The sequence below is a fragment of the Eretmochelys imbricata genome, chromosome 4 (assembly GCF_965152235.1).
Source record: "Eretmochelys imbricata isolate rEreImb1 chromosome 4, rEreImb1.hap1, whole genome shotgun sequence".
In the NCBI taxonomy this organism is placed as follows: domain Eukaryota; kingdom Metazoa; phylum Chordata; order Testudines; family Cheloniidae; genus Eretmochelys; species Eretmochelys imbricata.
The window spans coordinates 91,907,994-91,925,423 of NC_135575.1; the positions used below are offsets into that span (position 1 = coordinate 91,907,994).

At 39.5% G+C, this 17,430-nt stretch overlaps 1 protein-coding gene across 3 annotated transcripts in view; it reads right to left on the minus strand.

Moving 5' to 3' along the window:
* Positions 1-17,430, minus strand: part of CEP135 (centrosomal protein 135) — a 105,082-nt gene that overhangs the window by 2,786 nt on the left and 84,866 nt on the right. For 2 of the 3 annotated variants that reach the window (XM_077815605.1, XM_077815606.1), the window contains exons 21-25: positions 14,071-14,256; positions 11,162-11,371; positions 10,081-10,283; positions 7,523-7,690; positions 4,301-4,447 (exon numbers count right to left, since the gene is read on the minus strand). In XM_077815605.1, the coding sequence (XP_077671731.1) occupies positions 4,301-4,447; positions 7,523-7,690; positions 10,081-10,283; positions 11,162-11,371; positions 14,071-14,256 (914 nt within the window). The remainder of the gene's footprint in view (positions 1-4,300; positions 4,448-7,522; positions 7,691-10,080; positions 10,284-11,161; positions 11,372-14,070; positions 14,257-17,430) is intronic. The other variant, XM_077815608.1, reaches the window with a different exon arrangement.

The window sequence follows — 17,430 nt, forward strand, 5'->3', positions numbered from 1 at the left end:
GATATCTATGGGTATCAAGTGCATCGGAGGATTTCCACACTCGAAGCTAGGCCATTTCCAATCCCTGATAGACTGAATTCCGTACAAATTTGCAAGGGGAGAGAACTGATAAACTGGTATGACTTTTTCCAAAACTCATACTAGTATTTACCTATGTATCTATGCTATCTACCTTAGTATAAGATTCCTATAACAGTGTATGTGTTGTTAACAGGTAGCTCCGAGTATGGGTTGTTGCTCTTCATTCTTAGAACATCCCAGTGTTAGAATCGTGATTCAGAGGTGCTGAACTATTAGGCTTGTCCTTGACCATCAATAATGTTACCATCAAGTGCTAATGTAAAAGGTAGAAGTAGTCAGTGGCACTCTTTAGCAGCGTGTGCTTGCATTTTGCCACCTTACACATGGCTAGAGTGGTATATGGATGGATTGGATGGGTATGATTTCTGGCTGGGAGCCCATAGTGGTTTTCTGCATGAGTTGGATGACCCTAGCCTCTCTACAAAAATTAGGAGCGTGGCTACTCTGAGGTAGAGACGAAGGACTGAAGGCTGTCTTCTTCAGTACCCCAAATGTCGTGACATAAGAAATTCCTCCAGCTTTCAGGTTATCAACCTGACAAATCATTCTCAACTTTCCATGCAGTAGTTTCAGGTTACTAGATGAGATGATCTGTGTATCAAATGTGGAGCAGCTGTCAACCCTGGTCTTTGTGAGGCCATTAATGCTGAGAATATCAGAGGAAGGTGTGGTGAAGAGAGTGTTTAAGTGAGGTTTACTATAATCTCAGAGTAGCCTCTGTGCTTGGACAATATCTACAGCTGACTGGGCAAGATGCAGGGCATATGTCACCAAAGCTGAAGAAAGGAAACAAATTGATTAGACTGCACAAATACTCAAGCTCCGGCCAGTACAGGACACTGTGGATATGTTTACATAGCAACCAGACACCCGAGGCTGGCCCATGGCAGCCAACTTGGGCTCACAGGGCTCTTTCATTGTTGCGTAGACTTCTGTATTCGGCTGCATCCTGAGCTCTGGGACCCTCTCTCACCTTCCAGGGGACCAGAGCTCAGGCTGCAGCCTGAGCCTGGAAGTATACATAGCAATGAAACAACCCCGCAGCCTGAGTCCTGTGACCCTGAGTCAGCTGGCACTGGCCAGCCATGGGCTTTTCTTAGCTGTGTAGACATACCCTATACAGTAACTCCTCGCTTAATGTTGTAGTTATGTTCCTGTAGTTACATCCCATTCCTCAGACGTTCTTGTTAAACCCTGGATTTATGCTGGAAAATGGCCCACCTTGATTATCATACACATTGTAAGGAGAGTGATCACTTTAGATAAGCTATTACCAACAGGAGAGTGGGGTGGGGGAAGAGAAAACCTTTTGAAGTGATAAACACCCATTTTTTCATGGTCTGTGTGTATAAAAATATCCTCACTGCATTTTCCACTTTTATGCATCCGATGAAGTGAGCTGTAGCTCACGAAAGCTTATGCTCAAATAAATTGGTTAGTCTCTAAGGTGCCACAAGTACTCCTTTTCTTGTTCCTGAAAAATGCGACTTTAAGCGAAACAATGTTAAATGAATCCAATTTCCCCATAAGAATTAATGTAAAGGGGGCGAGGGGATTAGGTTCCAGGGAAATTTTTTTCACCAGACAAAAGACTATATTTTATATATATATACACATACTCACACACACAGACAGTACAAGTTTTAAACAAACAATTTAATAGTGGTACATAGCGATGATGATTGTGAAGCTTGGTTGAGGTGGTGAAGTCAGAGGGTGGGATATTTCCTAGGGAATGCCTTACTGCTAAATGATGAACTAGCAATCAGCTGAGCCCTCAAGGGTTAACCCATTGTTGTTAATGTAGCCTCACACTCTACAAGGCAGCACGAATGGAGGGAGGGGAGACAGCATGGCAGACAGAGACAGAGACGCACACCGGTGTCAGAGAGAGAGAGAGAGAGAAAGAGAGATGCGCATTGCTCCTTTATGTACGCTGACCCCACTCTAAGTACGCTGCCTTTTTAAGTAGATCAAGCTGAGACGGCAGCTGCTGCCAGGAAGGTCTCTCTGTCTTGAGCCCTATCATGTGTCCCCCCTGCTCTATGGAAGATGGGGTAAGCGGGGTGTGGGAGCAGGGGGACACCCTGACATTAGCCCCCTTCTCTCCCGCCCTCCGCGCAGCAAGCAGGAGGCTCCAGGGAGCAGCTCCACGTCAGAGGGCAGGAGCAGCACATGGCAGTGGGGGGAGGGACAGCTGAACTGCCAGCAACTGATAGCTTGCTAGGCGGCTGCCGGACAGGGAACTTAGGGGAACGGGGAGCTGATAGGGGGCTGCCGGTCCACCCTGGTTCCAAGCCCCCACCAGCTAGCTCCAAGGGGCTGCTCTTCCTGCAAGCAGTGGACAAAGCAGGAGGCTGCCAAACGATGTAGTGTCCATCTTTAAAAAAGGGAAGAAGGAGGATCCTGGGAACTACAGGCCAGTCAGCCTCACCTCAGTCCCTGGAAAAGTCATGGAGCAGGTCCTCAAGGAATCAATTCTGAAGCACTTAGAGGAGAGGAAAGTGATCAGGAACAGTCAGCATGGATTCACCAAGGGCAAGTCATGCCTGACTAATCTAATTGCCTTCTATGACAAGATAACTGGTTCTGTGGATGAAGGGAAAGCAGTGGACGTGTTGTTCCTTGACTTTAGCAAAGCTTTTGACACTGTCTCCCACAGTATTCTTGCCAGCAAGTTAAAGAAGTATGGGCTGGATGAATGGACTATAAGGTGGATAGAAAGCTGGCTAGATTGTCGGACTCAACGGCTGGTGATCAATGGCTCCATGTCTAGTTGGCAGCCGGTATCAAGTGGAGTGCCCCAAGGGTCGGTCCTGGGGCTGGTTTTGTTCAATATCTTCATAAATGATCTGGAGGATGGTGTGGATTGCACCCTCAGCAAGTTTGCAGATGACACTAAACTGGGAGGACAGGTAGATACGCTGGAGGGCAGGGATAGGATACAGAGGAACCTAGACAAATTGGAGGACTGGGCCAAAAGAAATCTGATGAGGTTCAACAAGGACAAGTGCAGAGTCCTGCACTTAGGACGGAAGAATCCCATGCACCGCTACAGACTAGGGACTGAATGGCTCGGCAGCAGTTCTGCAGAAAAGGACCTAGGGGTTACAGTGGATGAGAAGCTGGATATGAGTCAACAGTGTGCCCTTGTTGCCAAGAAGGCCAATGGTATTTTGGGATGTATAAGTAGGGGCATTGCCAGCAGATAGAGGGACGTGATCGTTCCCCTCTATTCGACACTGGTGAGGCCTCATCTGGAGTACTGTATCCAGTTTTGGGCCCCACACTACAAGAAGGATGTGGAAAAATTGGAAAGAGTCCAGTGAAGGGCAACAAAAATGATTAGGGGACTGGAACACATGAGTTATGAGGAGAGGCTGAGGCAACTGGGGATGTTTAGTCTACGGAAGAGAAGAACGAGGGGGGATTTGATAGCTACTTTCAACTACCTGAAAGGGGGTTCCAAAGAGGATGGCTCTAGACTGTTCTCAGTGGTAGCAGATGACAGAACAAGGGGGAGATTTAGGTTGGATATTAGGAAAAACTTTTTCACTAGGAGGGTGTGAAACACTGGAATGCATACCTAGGGAGGTGGTGAAATCTCCTTCCTTAGAAGTTTTTAAGGTCAGGCTTGACAAAGCCCTGGCTGGGATGATTTAATTGGGGATCGGTCCTGCTTTGAGCAGGGGGTTGGACTAGATGATCTCCTGAGGTCCCTTCCAACCATGATATTCTATGATTCTATGATGTTATAAGGGAGCATTGTGAAACTTTAAAAGAGCATGTTCCCTAATTGATCAGCAACGTAAGAACGAAACAATGTTAACCGGGAAGACTTTAAGTGAGGAGTTACTGTATCAGCTCAGCGGCACAGACATGCCCCAGCTCCCCCTTACTGGTGAAGAGGTTTAATGGTTTTAGAATTTTAAATCTATGGATGTATATGGCAGTCCTGTTCTATAAGCAAAATCCCAGGAGCAGGAATCCATTGTAATACTTTGCTTTTGGAGAATAACTAGCATTTTATGTTTTCAGTCAATACTATTTATTTTGTTTAAAACACTATAAGAGTGTAACTATCATTTGAGTGTTTAAATATTTCATATGCACCAAAACATAAAATGCTGATTTCCTGCCCCCCATTTCAATCTAAAAACAGCTGTATTTAATTCTTCTGTGAACACTTAATCTTGACAAAAATCAACAAATTACTTACTTTTCTGCTGCTGCTCGATCGGTTGTTCTTACAATTGCATGCTCTGGAGAATGGGAAGGAGATCTCATTGTTGAACTAAGTGGAGATGAGGTATGTACAGAAGATGTGGACAGACCATGTCGACGCATTTCCTGAATTGCGCGCTCTCTACCAAGTAGACAATAATTTTATTAAACACTAATTTGTATGCACTTTTATCTTTATTACCACTATTAGCATTCATATTCCACCACATCATAATATTTCTCTGTAGAAATTATTAGACGATAAAAGAAAATGAAAGGTGATAATTTAATTGGATATCATATACACATTTTAAATAAAAATGTCTCAATTATATTTAAGGGACACAGTTCACTTTTTAAAATTAATTGTTACTTTTAACACTTAAGGATATGATAAAAGGTTAGAAAAAAATTCTCTACTTTTTCAGTTTGTTTACTTTGTGAATTTGACAACACTTCGTGTAGTCAGTCTTGTTCTTCTGTAAACTCCGTATATTTGTTTTTTGTATGGGTCTCCCATACCTCAAGAGGTGAGGAAAAAATTACTTTAAAATGCGACTGTAAATCCACTGGATCTACCAGGAGTTTCAGAACTAGGTATAAAGAACAGGAGTACTTGGTGCACCTTAGAGACTAACACATTTATTTGAGCATAAGCTTTCGTGGGCTACAGGCCACTTCATTGGATGCATAGAATGGAACATATAGTAAGAAGATAAATATACACAGAGAGAGAGAGAGAGAACGAACATGAAAAGGTGGAGTAAGAGGCTAATTAATTAAGATGAGCTATTGTCAGCAGGAGAAAAAATTTTTGTAGCGATAATCAAGATGGCCCATTTAGACAGTTGACAAGAGGGTATGAGGATACTTAACATGGGGAAATAGATTCAATATGTGTAATGACCCAGCCACTCCCAGTCTCTTTCAAACCCAAGTTAATGGTATCTAGTTTGCATATTAATTCAAGCTGAGGAATTTCTCGTTGGAGTCTGTTTTTGAAGCTTTTCTATTCCAAAATTGCCACCTTTAAATCTGTTACTGAGTAGCCAGAGAGGTTGAAATGTACTCCTACCAGTGTTTGAATGTTATGATTCCTGATGTCAGATTTGTTTCTATTTATTCTTTTGCATAGAGACTGTCCAGTTTGGCCAATGTACATGGCAGAGGGGCATTGCTGGCACATGATGCCATATATCACATTGGTAGATGTGCAGGTGAACGAGCTGCTGATGATGTGGCTAATGTGATTAGTTCCTATGATGGTGTCACTTGAATAAATATGTGGACAGAGTTGTCATCGGGCTTTGTTGCAAGGATAGGTTCCTGGGTTAGTGTTTTTGTTGTGTGGTGTTTGGTTGCTGGAGAGTATTTGCTTCAGGTTGGGGGGCTGTCTGTAAGCGAGGACTGGTCTGTCTCCCAAGATCTGTGAGAGTGAGGGATCATTTTTCAGGATAGGTTGTAAATCTTTGATGATGCGCTGGAGAGGTTTTAGTTGGGGGCTGAAGGTGACAGCTAGTGGCGTTCGGCTACTTTCTTTGTTGGGCCTGTCCTGTAGTAGGTGACTTCTGGGTACTCTTCTGGCTCTGTCAATCTGTTTTTTCACTTCAGCAGGTGGATATTGTAGTTTTAAGAATGCTTGATAGAGATCTTGTAGGTGTTTGTGTCTCTGTCTGAGTGATTGGAGCAAATGTGGTTGTATCTTAGAGCTTGGCTATAGACAATGGATTGTGTAGTGTCTCCTGGATGGAAGCTGGAGGCGTGTAGGTAAGAACTAGGTATGGTACCTGAAACTACTTGTAACATTAAAAAAACCCAAACACCCCATCCCCCAACTTTGTAGTTGAGAATGTTCTTTTAGACCTCAGACGGCACTGAAGAGGATAGAAATTGACATCACTTGCGCCAATATCCAAGCTGCAACCATGGTGTGGGAATATAGGCCTACATTGGACCTGGGTGTATTATGATTTTAAATTGAGTTTTGGTGTTAGAACAGGTTAGGCCCAAAGCATGTGACCAAAAAGAATAAGATCATGAGACAGGGATTGTGTTAAACTTGTAGCAACTGTTAAAATATTAGCATGATCTTATTTAAGGTTTGGGTTGTGGTAACAGAAATAAAGAAAGTACAGCTAATTCAGAGGTTTTCAAACTGGGGGGCATGCTCCCTTGGGAGGAAGGCACGGAATGTATTCTGGGGGAGCGTGAGAAGCTTTAGGAAAAAAACAAAAAAACAACTTACTGTGCACATTTTACCCACATCAATGAATAACTAGCACAGCTGATTCCTCCAGACATACCAGGTCCCAGGATGGCACTGTGCCTTTTGACGGATTTCTGTTAAACTTGCATGGCATTATACAAAATTGTTGCCCTCTGTACGTTAATCCGTTTGCTACAACGCAAGTGTGCACATTTAATTGTAAGCATCAAGCACAATTGCAGTTTTGCTTTTGCTGTTATTACAATGGATTGTTGGCTCTGTTTCAATCAATGCCTTGCTGTTTTTAATATTTAGTGAGAGTTGCATGTTGATTTTTTTAAAAATTAGCATATGCACTTGTGTGGCAGGCGGGCGAGGGGCATGTAAACTACTACAGACACAAATAAGAGAACCACTGAGCTAACTGGATACCAGATGCAGGTAACTGTTGATTTGTTTACTTTATTACAAAGAAATGCTTAGTGAGTAGTTAGGGACAAAATGAGGTAAGAAAACCTTGATAAAAGAGGTCCAGCCATTACTCTTGTCTTGACAGGGGCAGACAACAGGGCTCAGCCTTATGCTGTTTCATTTGGCTTTAGCTAAGATCTGATACCCAGCAATAACATCACTTGTTTGTTACAGTATATACAAAAGCAAGGTTTTCTTGGGGTTCTTTGTCAGAGTTTTCACGGGAATCAAAACATGATGGGAAGGTGTTTCCTGGGCTTGATCCAATTGTAAGAATTTTGGCCAATGCTTTATAACTATATTGTTGCTAGGATATAAAATATGAGGGTATATATTCTTGTATTGGTATTCTGAATGTAATCAACACCAAGAGGTCTTTGGACTAACAAGGGAATGCTTGTGTGAAAACTGAGTTATGGTAAACCTTGACAAAATTATTAGGAAAGCTATTTTCAAAACACACGGTATTGCATTAGCAGCTACCTTAATGATGGGAAAGGAGGATCACCCCACTGAAACAAAAACAACACAGGTGCTTACCGTTCAAATCGTTCAGTTGTCAGTTGCCTTTTTAAAACATCATAGTCCGTCTGCAGCTGTGCAACTTTACTTCGAAGCATGGAAACTTCTCTATTATGACTGGTTCTAAAAATATCATGAGAAGTAACAAAGAATTTTCTTAAATTGTTGCACGCTTTCAGCTGGTATCTTAGAGGAATTAGGAAAAACAGAAATGAACAAGGCAAACCAAAAAATGAAGTAAGAGGAGTTGTTACTTCAAATAGCTCAAAATAACAGAGTGAGAATCAGAAGTGTTGGGAAGAATTGAATAAATACAATGACAATTTACTGGATGAAGCTAACCTGGGAAAGACAAAAGTGTGAACTTGGAAGTCCTTCAATAAATTCATACTACAGTGCATCATATTCCTTTATAGATAAAAAAATACAGTAGAACCTCAGAGTTACGAATGCCTCTGAGGTGGTTTCTAACTTTGAAATGTTTGTAACTCTGAACATAATGTTATAGTTGTTCTTTCAAAAGTTTACAACTGAACATTGACTTAATACAGCTTTGAAGCTTTACTATGCAGAAGAAAAATGCTTCTTTCTTTTTTTTTTAAGTAGTTATGTTAGGGCTGTCAAGTGATTAACAACATGATTAATCGTGATTAATTTTTTTAAACAATAGAATACCATTTTTTAAAAATATTTTTTGATGTTTTCTACATTTTCAAATATATTAATTTAAATTACAACATAGAATACAAAGTGAACAGTGCTCACTTTATATTTATTTTGTTACAAATATTTGCACTGTAAAAAACAAAAGAATTGTATTTTTCAATTCACCTCATACAAGTACTGTAGTGCCATCTCTTTATCATGAAATTTGAATTTACACATGTAGAATTATGTACAAAAAAACCTGCACTGAAAAATAAAAATGTAAAATTTTAGAGCATGCAAGTCCACTCAGTCCTACTTCTTGTTCAGCCAATCGCTCAGACAAATAAGATTGGTAACAATTTGCAGGAGATAATGATGCCCTCTTCTTGTTTACAACATCACCTAAAAGTGAGAACAGGTGTTCTCATGGCACTGTTTTAGCCGGTGTTGCAAAATATTTACGTGCCAGATGCCCTAAAGATTCAAACGTCCCTTCATGCTTCAAACACCATTCCAGGGGACATGCATCCATGCTGATGACAGATTCTGCTCAATAACAATCCAAAGTAGTGCGGACCAACGCATGTTCATTTTCATTATCTGAGTCAGATGCCACCAGCAGGTTGATATTCTTTTTTGGTGGTTCAGGTTCTGTAGTTTCCGTATCAGAGTATTGCTCTTTTAAGACTTCTGAAAGCAAGCTCCACAGCTCGTCCCTCTCAGATTTTGGAAGGCACTTCAGATTTTAAACCTTGGGTCGAGTGCTATAGCTATCTTTAGAAATCTCACATTGGTACCTTCTTTGCATTTTGTCAAATCTGTAGTGAAAGTGTTCTTAAAATGAATGACAAGTGCTGGGTCATCATCCGAGACTGCTATAAAAGGAAATATATGGCAGAATTCGGGTAAAACAGAGCAGGGGACATACAATTCTGCCCCAAGGAGTTCAGTCAGAAATTTAATTAATGCTTATTTTTTAACAAGCGTTATCAGCATGAAAGCATGTCCTCTGGAATGGTGGCCGAAGCATGAAGGGGCATACGAATGTTTAGCATATCTGGTATGTAAATACCTTGCAATGCCGGCTACAAAAGTGCCATGCAAATGCCTCTTCTCACTTTCTGATTGCACTGTAAATAAGAAGAGGGCAGCATTATCTCCCTTAAATGTAAACAAACTTGTTTGTGTTAGTGATTGGCTGAACAAGAAGTAGGACTGAGTGGACTTGTAGGCTCTAAAGTTTTACATTGTTTTGTTTTTGAGTGCGGTCATGTAACAACAACAAAAATCTATATTTGTAAGTTGCACTTTCACAACAAAAAGACTGCACTACAGTACTTGTATGAGGTGAATTGAAAAATACCATTTCTTTTGTTTGTGATTTTTACAGTGCAAATATTTGTAAGCAAAAATAATATACACTTTGATTTCATTTATAACACAGAATACAATATATATGAAAATGTAGAAAAACATCCAAATATTTAATAAAATTTCAATTGGTATTCTATTATTTAACAGTGCAATTAAAACTGCGATTAATCGCGATTAATTTTTTTGAGTTAATTGCATGAGTTAACTGTGATTAATCGATAGCCCTAGTATTTTTCCCTAACTTCATTTCCTGAAACAGATAAACCTAATCTGACTGAGAAAGTTTCTTTCCTGTAGCTGAAATGCTTCTTATAATAGTAACTGAGAGGATGGAAGCCCACGTCAAGAGTCCTTGAGAGTTTGGGGCTCTTATGGAAGATTTGAACACACAAACAATGATTCTCTCAGAAACAATCTTTTGACCAAGCGTGGGGGGTTTGATTATGTAAATAAGTTGTTTTATACAGTTTAAAGATTTTTCACAATCAAAATACAAATAAAATAAAAAATGAAAAAATATTGGAAGAAATGTAGTTGTCTGTTTTAGAACTTACAGTTTGCTCTCTGCAAGTGTTAGTTTGTCTTTAAGTAATTGAATTTCTGAATCTTTCTCATGGGATTTTAAATGATTCTGAAACTCTTTGTCTCTGCTAGTAGCCAGCAGCGTTTCAAGATTCTGAATAGTAAGTCGTTCGCTGGACAATTGCTTTTTTAAAAGCTCTGCTTCAGACTTTATATCTTCTAATTCAGCCAGAACCTATGGTATAAAACAATTACTACAGTAAATTTGTTACTAGCCTTACATTTAATGTTCACTATTTATGTAGTATTTTACAAACAGATACACACAGATACGTGTGTGTACAGTTCTCACATTCTCTCTGAAAAAGACTAATTTACAGTTTATAAAATTTTTTTAACAGACAAGAAATTATATTAAAATGGGAGTTAAAATTAAAAATACATATCAATTTTAATGTAAGGGTTTAGAAAAAACACATTACAGGAATGTTTTCATAATCCCTAAAATAAGCCTTAGAAACCCAGGAAATTCAGAATTAAGATTAAATGTATAAGAAATCTAAATGGTTAAGATGGAAACATTCAGTTAAGGCACCCAAACATTCTTGTGCCTTGTAGTGACAATACAAAAAGGAATAAATCTGGACCCACAAACATTAAAATGCCTTAACCATAATGGTATGTTCAACACATGATTATTTTAAACTTAATCTTAACTCTGCTAGTGTCACCATTTTTAACCTGAGGGGTTTTTATTTGTCATGTAACTTCAGAATTAGATACATTATATTAATTATTAAAATTAGTCACTTTAATAGACATAAAAACAAACCATCATGATCTAAATAAAATGTTAATACTCAGTAGAAAATTTAAAGATTGTACAATATATCAAGAATTAGTGGACTAACAGGCATCTGTTTGTTATATGCGTGCGTGCGTGCGCACACACACACTTATTTCCTATTCTAAAGGAGCCCCAGTGAAGCATATGTGCATGTCAGAAATGATTACTAGTAAGGGGGGGAAAAAAGAATTAGAGCTCCCCCAAGTAAGGAAATCAAATTGTGTATCTGTGCTATAACAAGAGCTATATTAGTCGTTGCTTCTTACCCTTTCATAATCCAGGTTTTTGGATGTTAGCTGGCGTGAAAAATGTTCTTTGCTAGACTCAAGTTTCATGCACAGTTCCCTCACAGAAGCCAGGTCAGCTAATACAGAAGACTTTTCTTCTTGTTCGTATTTGAGATCCTCTTCCAATCTGGACATATTTTTTGTAATTGAAGAGAGCTGAGATTCATATGCTTGGTGTGCACTGATATGCTAAATGAAAACAGACAACAGTTAAGAGGTCATGATTTTTTTTCCCCAGTGTTAAAAGTTGCATGACAAAGTTACATACATTTAAGTATCTTTTCCCTGAGCTCTAAACTGAACTTTAGACTACCTTACTTTTTTTTTTTCTTCTAAATCATGGTTTAAAAAAACCAACAACCCTAAAAACCAGGTTTCTCAGAAACTTTTGCAACCATTTGAAGGACTACACAGATATTAAACAAAATGCAGAAGTAGACTATATTGGTGTTTCAGAAGAAAATGAAAACTTAAAAATTGAAGACTGAACTCCATCTGTTACTCAAGTGCCAATCTTGAACTTATCACTCTTGTCAATGAATTAAGAATGTCAGACAGAAACGAGGCCTGTCTCTGCTTGGCTGTTAAAATGTTTTTGATCTTCAGAAAGACTGTTTCTTCAAATATGAAATCCTCATTTGATATAACTGGAATAATCTAATATGCTGTTATAAGAATCAAATGTTTGAACTAATACTTAACTCTGAAAAATATCACAAGAACATTTTGTCCCATGTAGTGAAATGGAATTATTGGAAGATATAGTGGCAATATTTATTCACATCTACTGAGATCATGCAATATCTAGCTCCTCCATCTTGAAGTCTTCATATAAGCTCTACCAAACAGTTCCTCCACAGGAATGTAAACCTGCTCTACTTAACAACAGTTACTCCAAAGGGCAAGATTTTTCACTATGCCATGCAGACATTAATGGCAGAGTTCTACCAGTTACCCATAGAACTCCAAAAACGCAAGGGAGTTTCCTGGGAATAACTGAGGGTAGAATTTTTGCTGAAGGAAAAATTGCTCTGCAGTTCCTTTACTGTTTTTCCTTTCGACTATTTATAGAAGTCCAGGCACCAGAGCTACAAGTATTTTATGGCTTAGCTGTGGCTGGCCCTAAGCTCTGTGTAAGGTGCAGCAATCTGTAGTGCTTTCCAAGGAGTAGACCAGTAAGTACAGTAACTCCTCACTTAACGTCCTAGTTATGTTCTTGAAAAACGCAACTTTAAGCGAAACAATGTTAAGCAAATCCAATTTCCCCAAAAGAATTAATGTAAATAGTGCGGGTTAGGTTCCAGGGAATTTTTTTCTGCCAGACAAAAGACATTATATACATATACAGTATAAGTTTTAAATAATTTTAAACAAACAATTGAATACTGTACTTACCAATGATGATTGTGAAGCTTGGTTGAGGCAGGGACATAGTGGGGTTGTGGCATGGGGGCTTGCTGTGCTCCGCCTGCTGGGCATTCCAGCCACGGAGCACTGGGCTGGCGGAGGGGGGGAGCCAAACAACATTATAAGGGAATGTTGCAAGACTTTAAAGGAGTATGTTCTCTAATAGGTCAGCGACCTAATAACGGAACAACATTAACTGGGACGACTTTAAGTGAGGAGTTACTGTCAGTGGTGACTAAGTGCCACAGTCTGCCTTTCCTATTCCAGAGGGGTGCAGATGTACCCTGGGCCAGAGTTATACCTGTTGCAGCAAATGCCCTCAGGCATACCAGCACAGCTGCACTGGCTGGTACATTAGGTGACTGGAGCCAAGGTTTCACCCATTCCCAAACCTTCCCATCCATATACACTGGGTAGGTGGGGAGAGTGGTGTGAGTAACCTCAGAAAAAGAACAGAGGAAATAAAATGCTACAGACATTTCACCATCAACTAATCACAATTAACCATCAAGGATCTTTCAAATACTTCAAAAAATAGATACACATTGTAGTCTTACTGTTCTTAGTATTGTAGATTTAATAGAATAATCTTGTACATTTGTTTTCTAAAGAACTATGTTTTCTGCTTCCAAAATTGCTGTTCCTATTCAGCCATATCCTGTTGCTGTTTACATGCAAGTATACTTCAGTGCTCTATTTCATATGAAATAGAGGTTGTCCATGCTGCCTTACAACTGCTCAGCTACAAAATCAAACTCTGATTCAGAGGACAAAGGTATTGCCTCATTCAAAACCTCAATCTATTCACTAGATTCCACATCAACTCCAGTCCCTAACCACAACACAAAAACTTCTTCAACTTCTCTGATTTATGCAAAATAAATGGTAATTTCAGACAGGGTCCATTGAGTATGTTCAGAGATTTAAGTAACAATAGTATAGCATTACAGTGTGCTAATACTGGTTTGCATTTCTCTGCAGCATCTTGCACAAAGGGGGCATTGATCTTTGACTTTGGCTACTAGGTACTACTAAGATATCAACACCACCACCACTACTGCCTCTATGATTATCACATGGAGCCTTTCAGTCAAGGAACTCAATGCACTTTGAACAAATAATTAATCACGCCCTTGTGAAATACTGCAGGCAAATATCACACCTATTTTATGGACAGGTAACCTAAAAGGCTCTTACATACAGGCAAACAATCTTTTTTCCCCCCTAACAACTGAAAATCTATCGCTGTGGCATCAGCAGTGAGTTAAGCAGAATAAAAATGATACTACTCTAGCCAGAACTGCAGTTACCATTTCAAATATTCTGTGTCTGCCTTCAAAACATTCAAGGATAGAAGTTAATTTCCATGCAAGCATAGAAAATGTTCCTTATCTTTTATTTAAAAACAAACAAAAAAAGCAATTAAGTATCAACTGTTTTCCTTGATAGGATTCAATTTTATTGGGAGTATTGGTTATTACCTCTTGAATTTCTTTTTCTAAAAGTTCCACTCTCTCTCGAAGATGTCTTCTATCGGTATCTACAGAGAGGAGTTCAAGACGTATTGAGCTGCTTTCTCCCTCAGCTTGATGGGCCTTGACTTCCCAGTCCTCAGCTTGGCTGTGGAGTGTTCGGAACTTCTCTAACAAATCTTGATTTTCTTGTTCCTAGTTGAAATAAAATTAATCACTCTATAATAAACTGTGTGTCACCACAACAAGTGCCTTGTATCTTCCGGTCATTTAACATTCTTTGTGTCTGGAAGTCGCTTCTGTTACACTACTTCGGAGGAAGGGAGTGGCCTTCGCCATATCCCTAACCCTGTAGGCGTTCATCTTTCTCTCTCCCTGGACAGAGTACATAGCTTTATTCCTTTTGCAAGTGCCAAGCAGCAAATGTATCCCAGATCCAGCAGCCCAACTCAGTTTATATTAGAAGTGGGATTTTTAAGCAATTAACAGAATAGACACTTGTTTGATGATACAAACCTGTCAAGGACACCACAAAAATACATTAACAGTATTTTTTACCTCATATTTTACCTCTTAAGGTAGGAATTTCTTGCCATTCTCAATATCAGAGCTATGTCGCTATTATCATTTCTACCAAAGCTGCAGTGTATCTGGCAAGATATCCCTAAAAGACCATCAGCACGGCCTATTAGCTCATTTTATTAGCTCTTCTAGCTTTAAAGTTTTCAGTCACTACAATAAATACTCAAATTTGGATTACTTTATCCTTCTCTCAGTACTCTGTTCTTTTTTTTTTCATCTAAGGGTGCTATCAAAAAGGATCATATTTCTTTCCAATCACCAAGGTCTCTAACAACTTCTTCCTAGCTACATCTCTGGGTTTGTATCCATATTTTTTCTTTGACCTTTCAGCTACTTCAACTACATCCTGCTTATTAAAATTTTATCCTCCCTTGCTTTTCATGACTCTGTTCTCTCCTGATTCCACTCCTACCTCTCTAATCATTCCTTTGGCATTTCTTTCAGCAGATACTCTTCTCTTCTCTCGATGGAAGTTCTATAGAGCTCCATCTTTGGAGCTTCTTCCATTACACTTTCTTGATACTACTATTTTGTATTACAACAGTGCCTAAAGGTTCCAGTCAGGACTGAGGCCCCCTTGTGGTAGGCACAGTACAAGTATATATTTCACATAAAAAATCCCTACTTTTAACAATATTCTTAAGGTTTCAAAGTCCAACATCCAAAAGTCAGGAAATGCTAGAATTAAGGTTGCCTGTGCAACCTTATTCAGCAGCCTTGTGTGTATGCATTTGACATAAAACAGCCTCTGACTATATAATCGCATACAGTTTTTTTCTCCATAGGAAACCTGCCTCATTCAATCCACAAAATGGATGGTGCTTAGTGAGCAGCTATTCAACATTTTGTTTTATCCAGATTGGTCAATACACTCATGCCTTGTTTATTAGGCACTATTTGAAAACTATTATGAAGACAGGATTATTAATTTCTCCTCAGGCATTTCTATGGCACTTATTACTAGAGTATCTAAATACTTGGCAAAATTAATTTATTTTCACAACATACCTGTGAGATAACGGGGTGGTATAATCCATTTTACAGATGGGGAGCTGAATAACAGAGATTAAGTTCAAAAGTGTCCAGTAATTTTGGGTGCCCAATTTGAGATGACTGGGACCTGATTTTTCAGAGAATTTAGTATTATATAGAACTTTGTGTTCAAAGCACAGCGCCTATTGGTTTCAGTTGCAGCTGTGAGTGCTCAGCATTTCTGCTTTTGAGTGCTTGACTAACGTGGTTTCTTTAATTTAGGGTGTTGTGACAGTCTGTACCCTATGTTCACCCTTTTACAAGACCATGTTAAATTTTGTACAAAGCATATTGTGTAAGGTATCATTTGAAAACTCATTATTTGCTGTATTGTCCTTGTAAAATGTGTGCGGCAGGATAGTGAGTTTGTGTGTGTGGTTTTTGGAGGGGGGTGAGGGGGTGAGAGAACCTGGATTTGTGCAGGAAATGGCCACCTTGATTATCATGCACATTGTGAAGAGAGTTGTCACTTTGGATGGGCTATTACCAGCAGGAGAGAGTGAGTTTGTGGGGGAGGGGGGGCGGAGGGTGAGAAAACCTGGATTTGTGCTGGAAATGGCCCAACTTGATGATCACTTTAGATAAGCTATTACCAGCAGGACAGTGGGGTGGGAGGAGGTATTGTTTCATGATCTCTGTGTGTATATAATGTCTGCTGCAGTTTCCACGGTATGCATCTGATGAAGTGAGCTGTAGCTCATGAAAGCTCATGCTCAAATAAATTGGTTAATCTCTAAGGTGCCACAAGTACTCCTTTTCTTTTTGCGGCAACACTGTATGTAAAGATATGAGACTCCATTGTATAATATTATCAAGACATGTTCAAACATGTTCTGGTGGGCAGTCACAACAAAGTTCCACAGAGAAAAAGGCTAGCCAATGCCCTGAGCTAGGTGTCAACGAGATCAAATTTTGACCACCACCTGAATAAGTGGCCAATCTTCAGCAGGAGAGTGGATGTGGGCAAAAGATCTACATTTTGACAAAGAAGCAGCTTAAGGTTCCTGGCAACACCAAATTTCTGTCTTCTGACTATCAGCAAGAGATTATTCTTGTGCAAGAGAAAGGGTTATGAGGGGAGAGGACGGATGCCCCAAATCTTCTCTCCCTTTCTCTCTATCAACAGCATCAACAACACTTGAAGAAAAGATGCCGCACTGGATCGGGGGGAGATCCTGACTGAAGGATTCAGACAGAAAAACTGTTGGAACTTGTATTTCCTTGTAATCAATTCTGACTTATATGCCTCATTACTCGTAGTGACTTAAAAATCTATCTTTCTATAGCTGATACATTTGTTTTATTGTTTTATCTAAACTAAAGTATTGGATTCAAATGTTTGAGAGACTCCATTTGGGATAACAAGATTTGTACATAACATTTTCTATTAATAAATGACAGGCTTTGTATGAGCTTGTATTGTCCAGGAGGGCTCTGGGCAGTACAAGATGCACATTTCTGGGGGAAAGTACAGGAATAGATCTCACTTTTCCCTGTTTGTTGAAGTAAAGGACCATCGTCATATTTTCCAACATTATGAGGACATAGTAACACTGGATAAATGGGAGAAAGGCTTTGAAAGTGTCTTGGACTGCCTGTAATCCCAGAACACTGATGTGCATCCTGGCCTCTCAGGGTGTCCAAGTGCCCTGTGCTGTGTGGCAATCCATGTGGGTTCTCCATCCTAAGAGGGAAGCATCTATAAGATTGTCCTGTATGGTGAAGGGGAAAAGGAAACGAATACCCAAAAATACT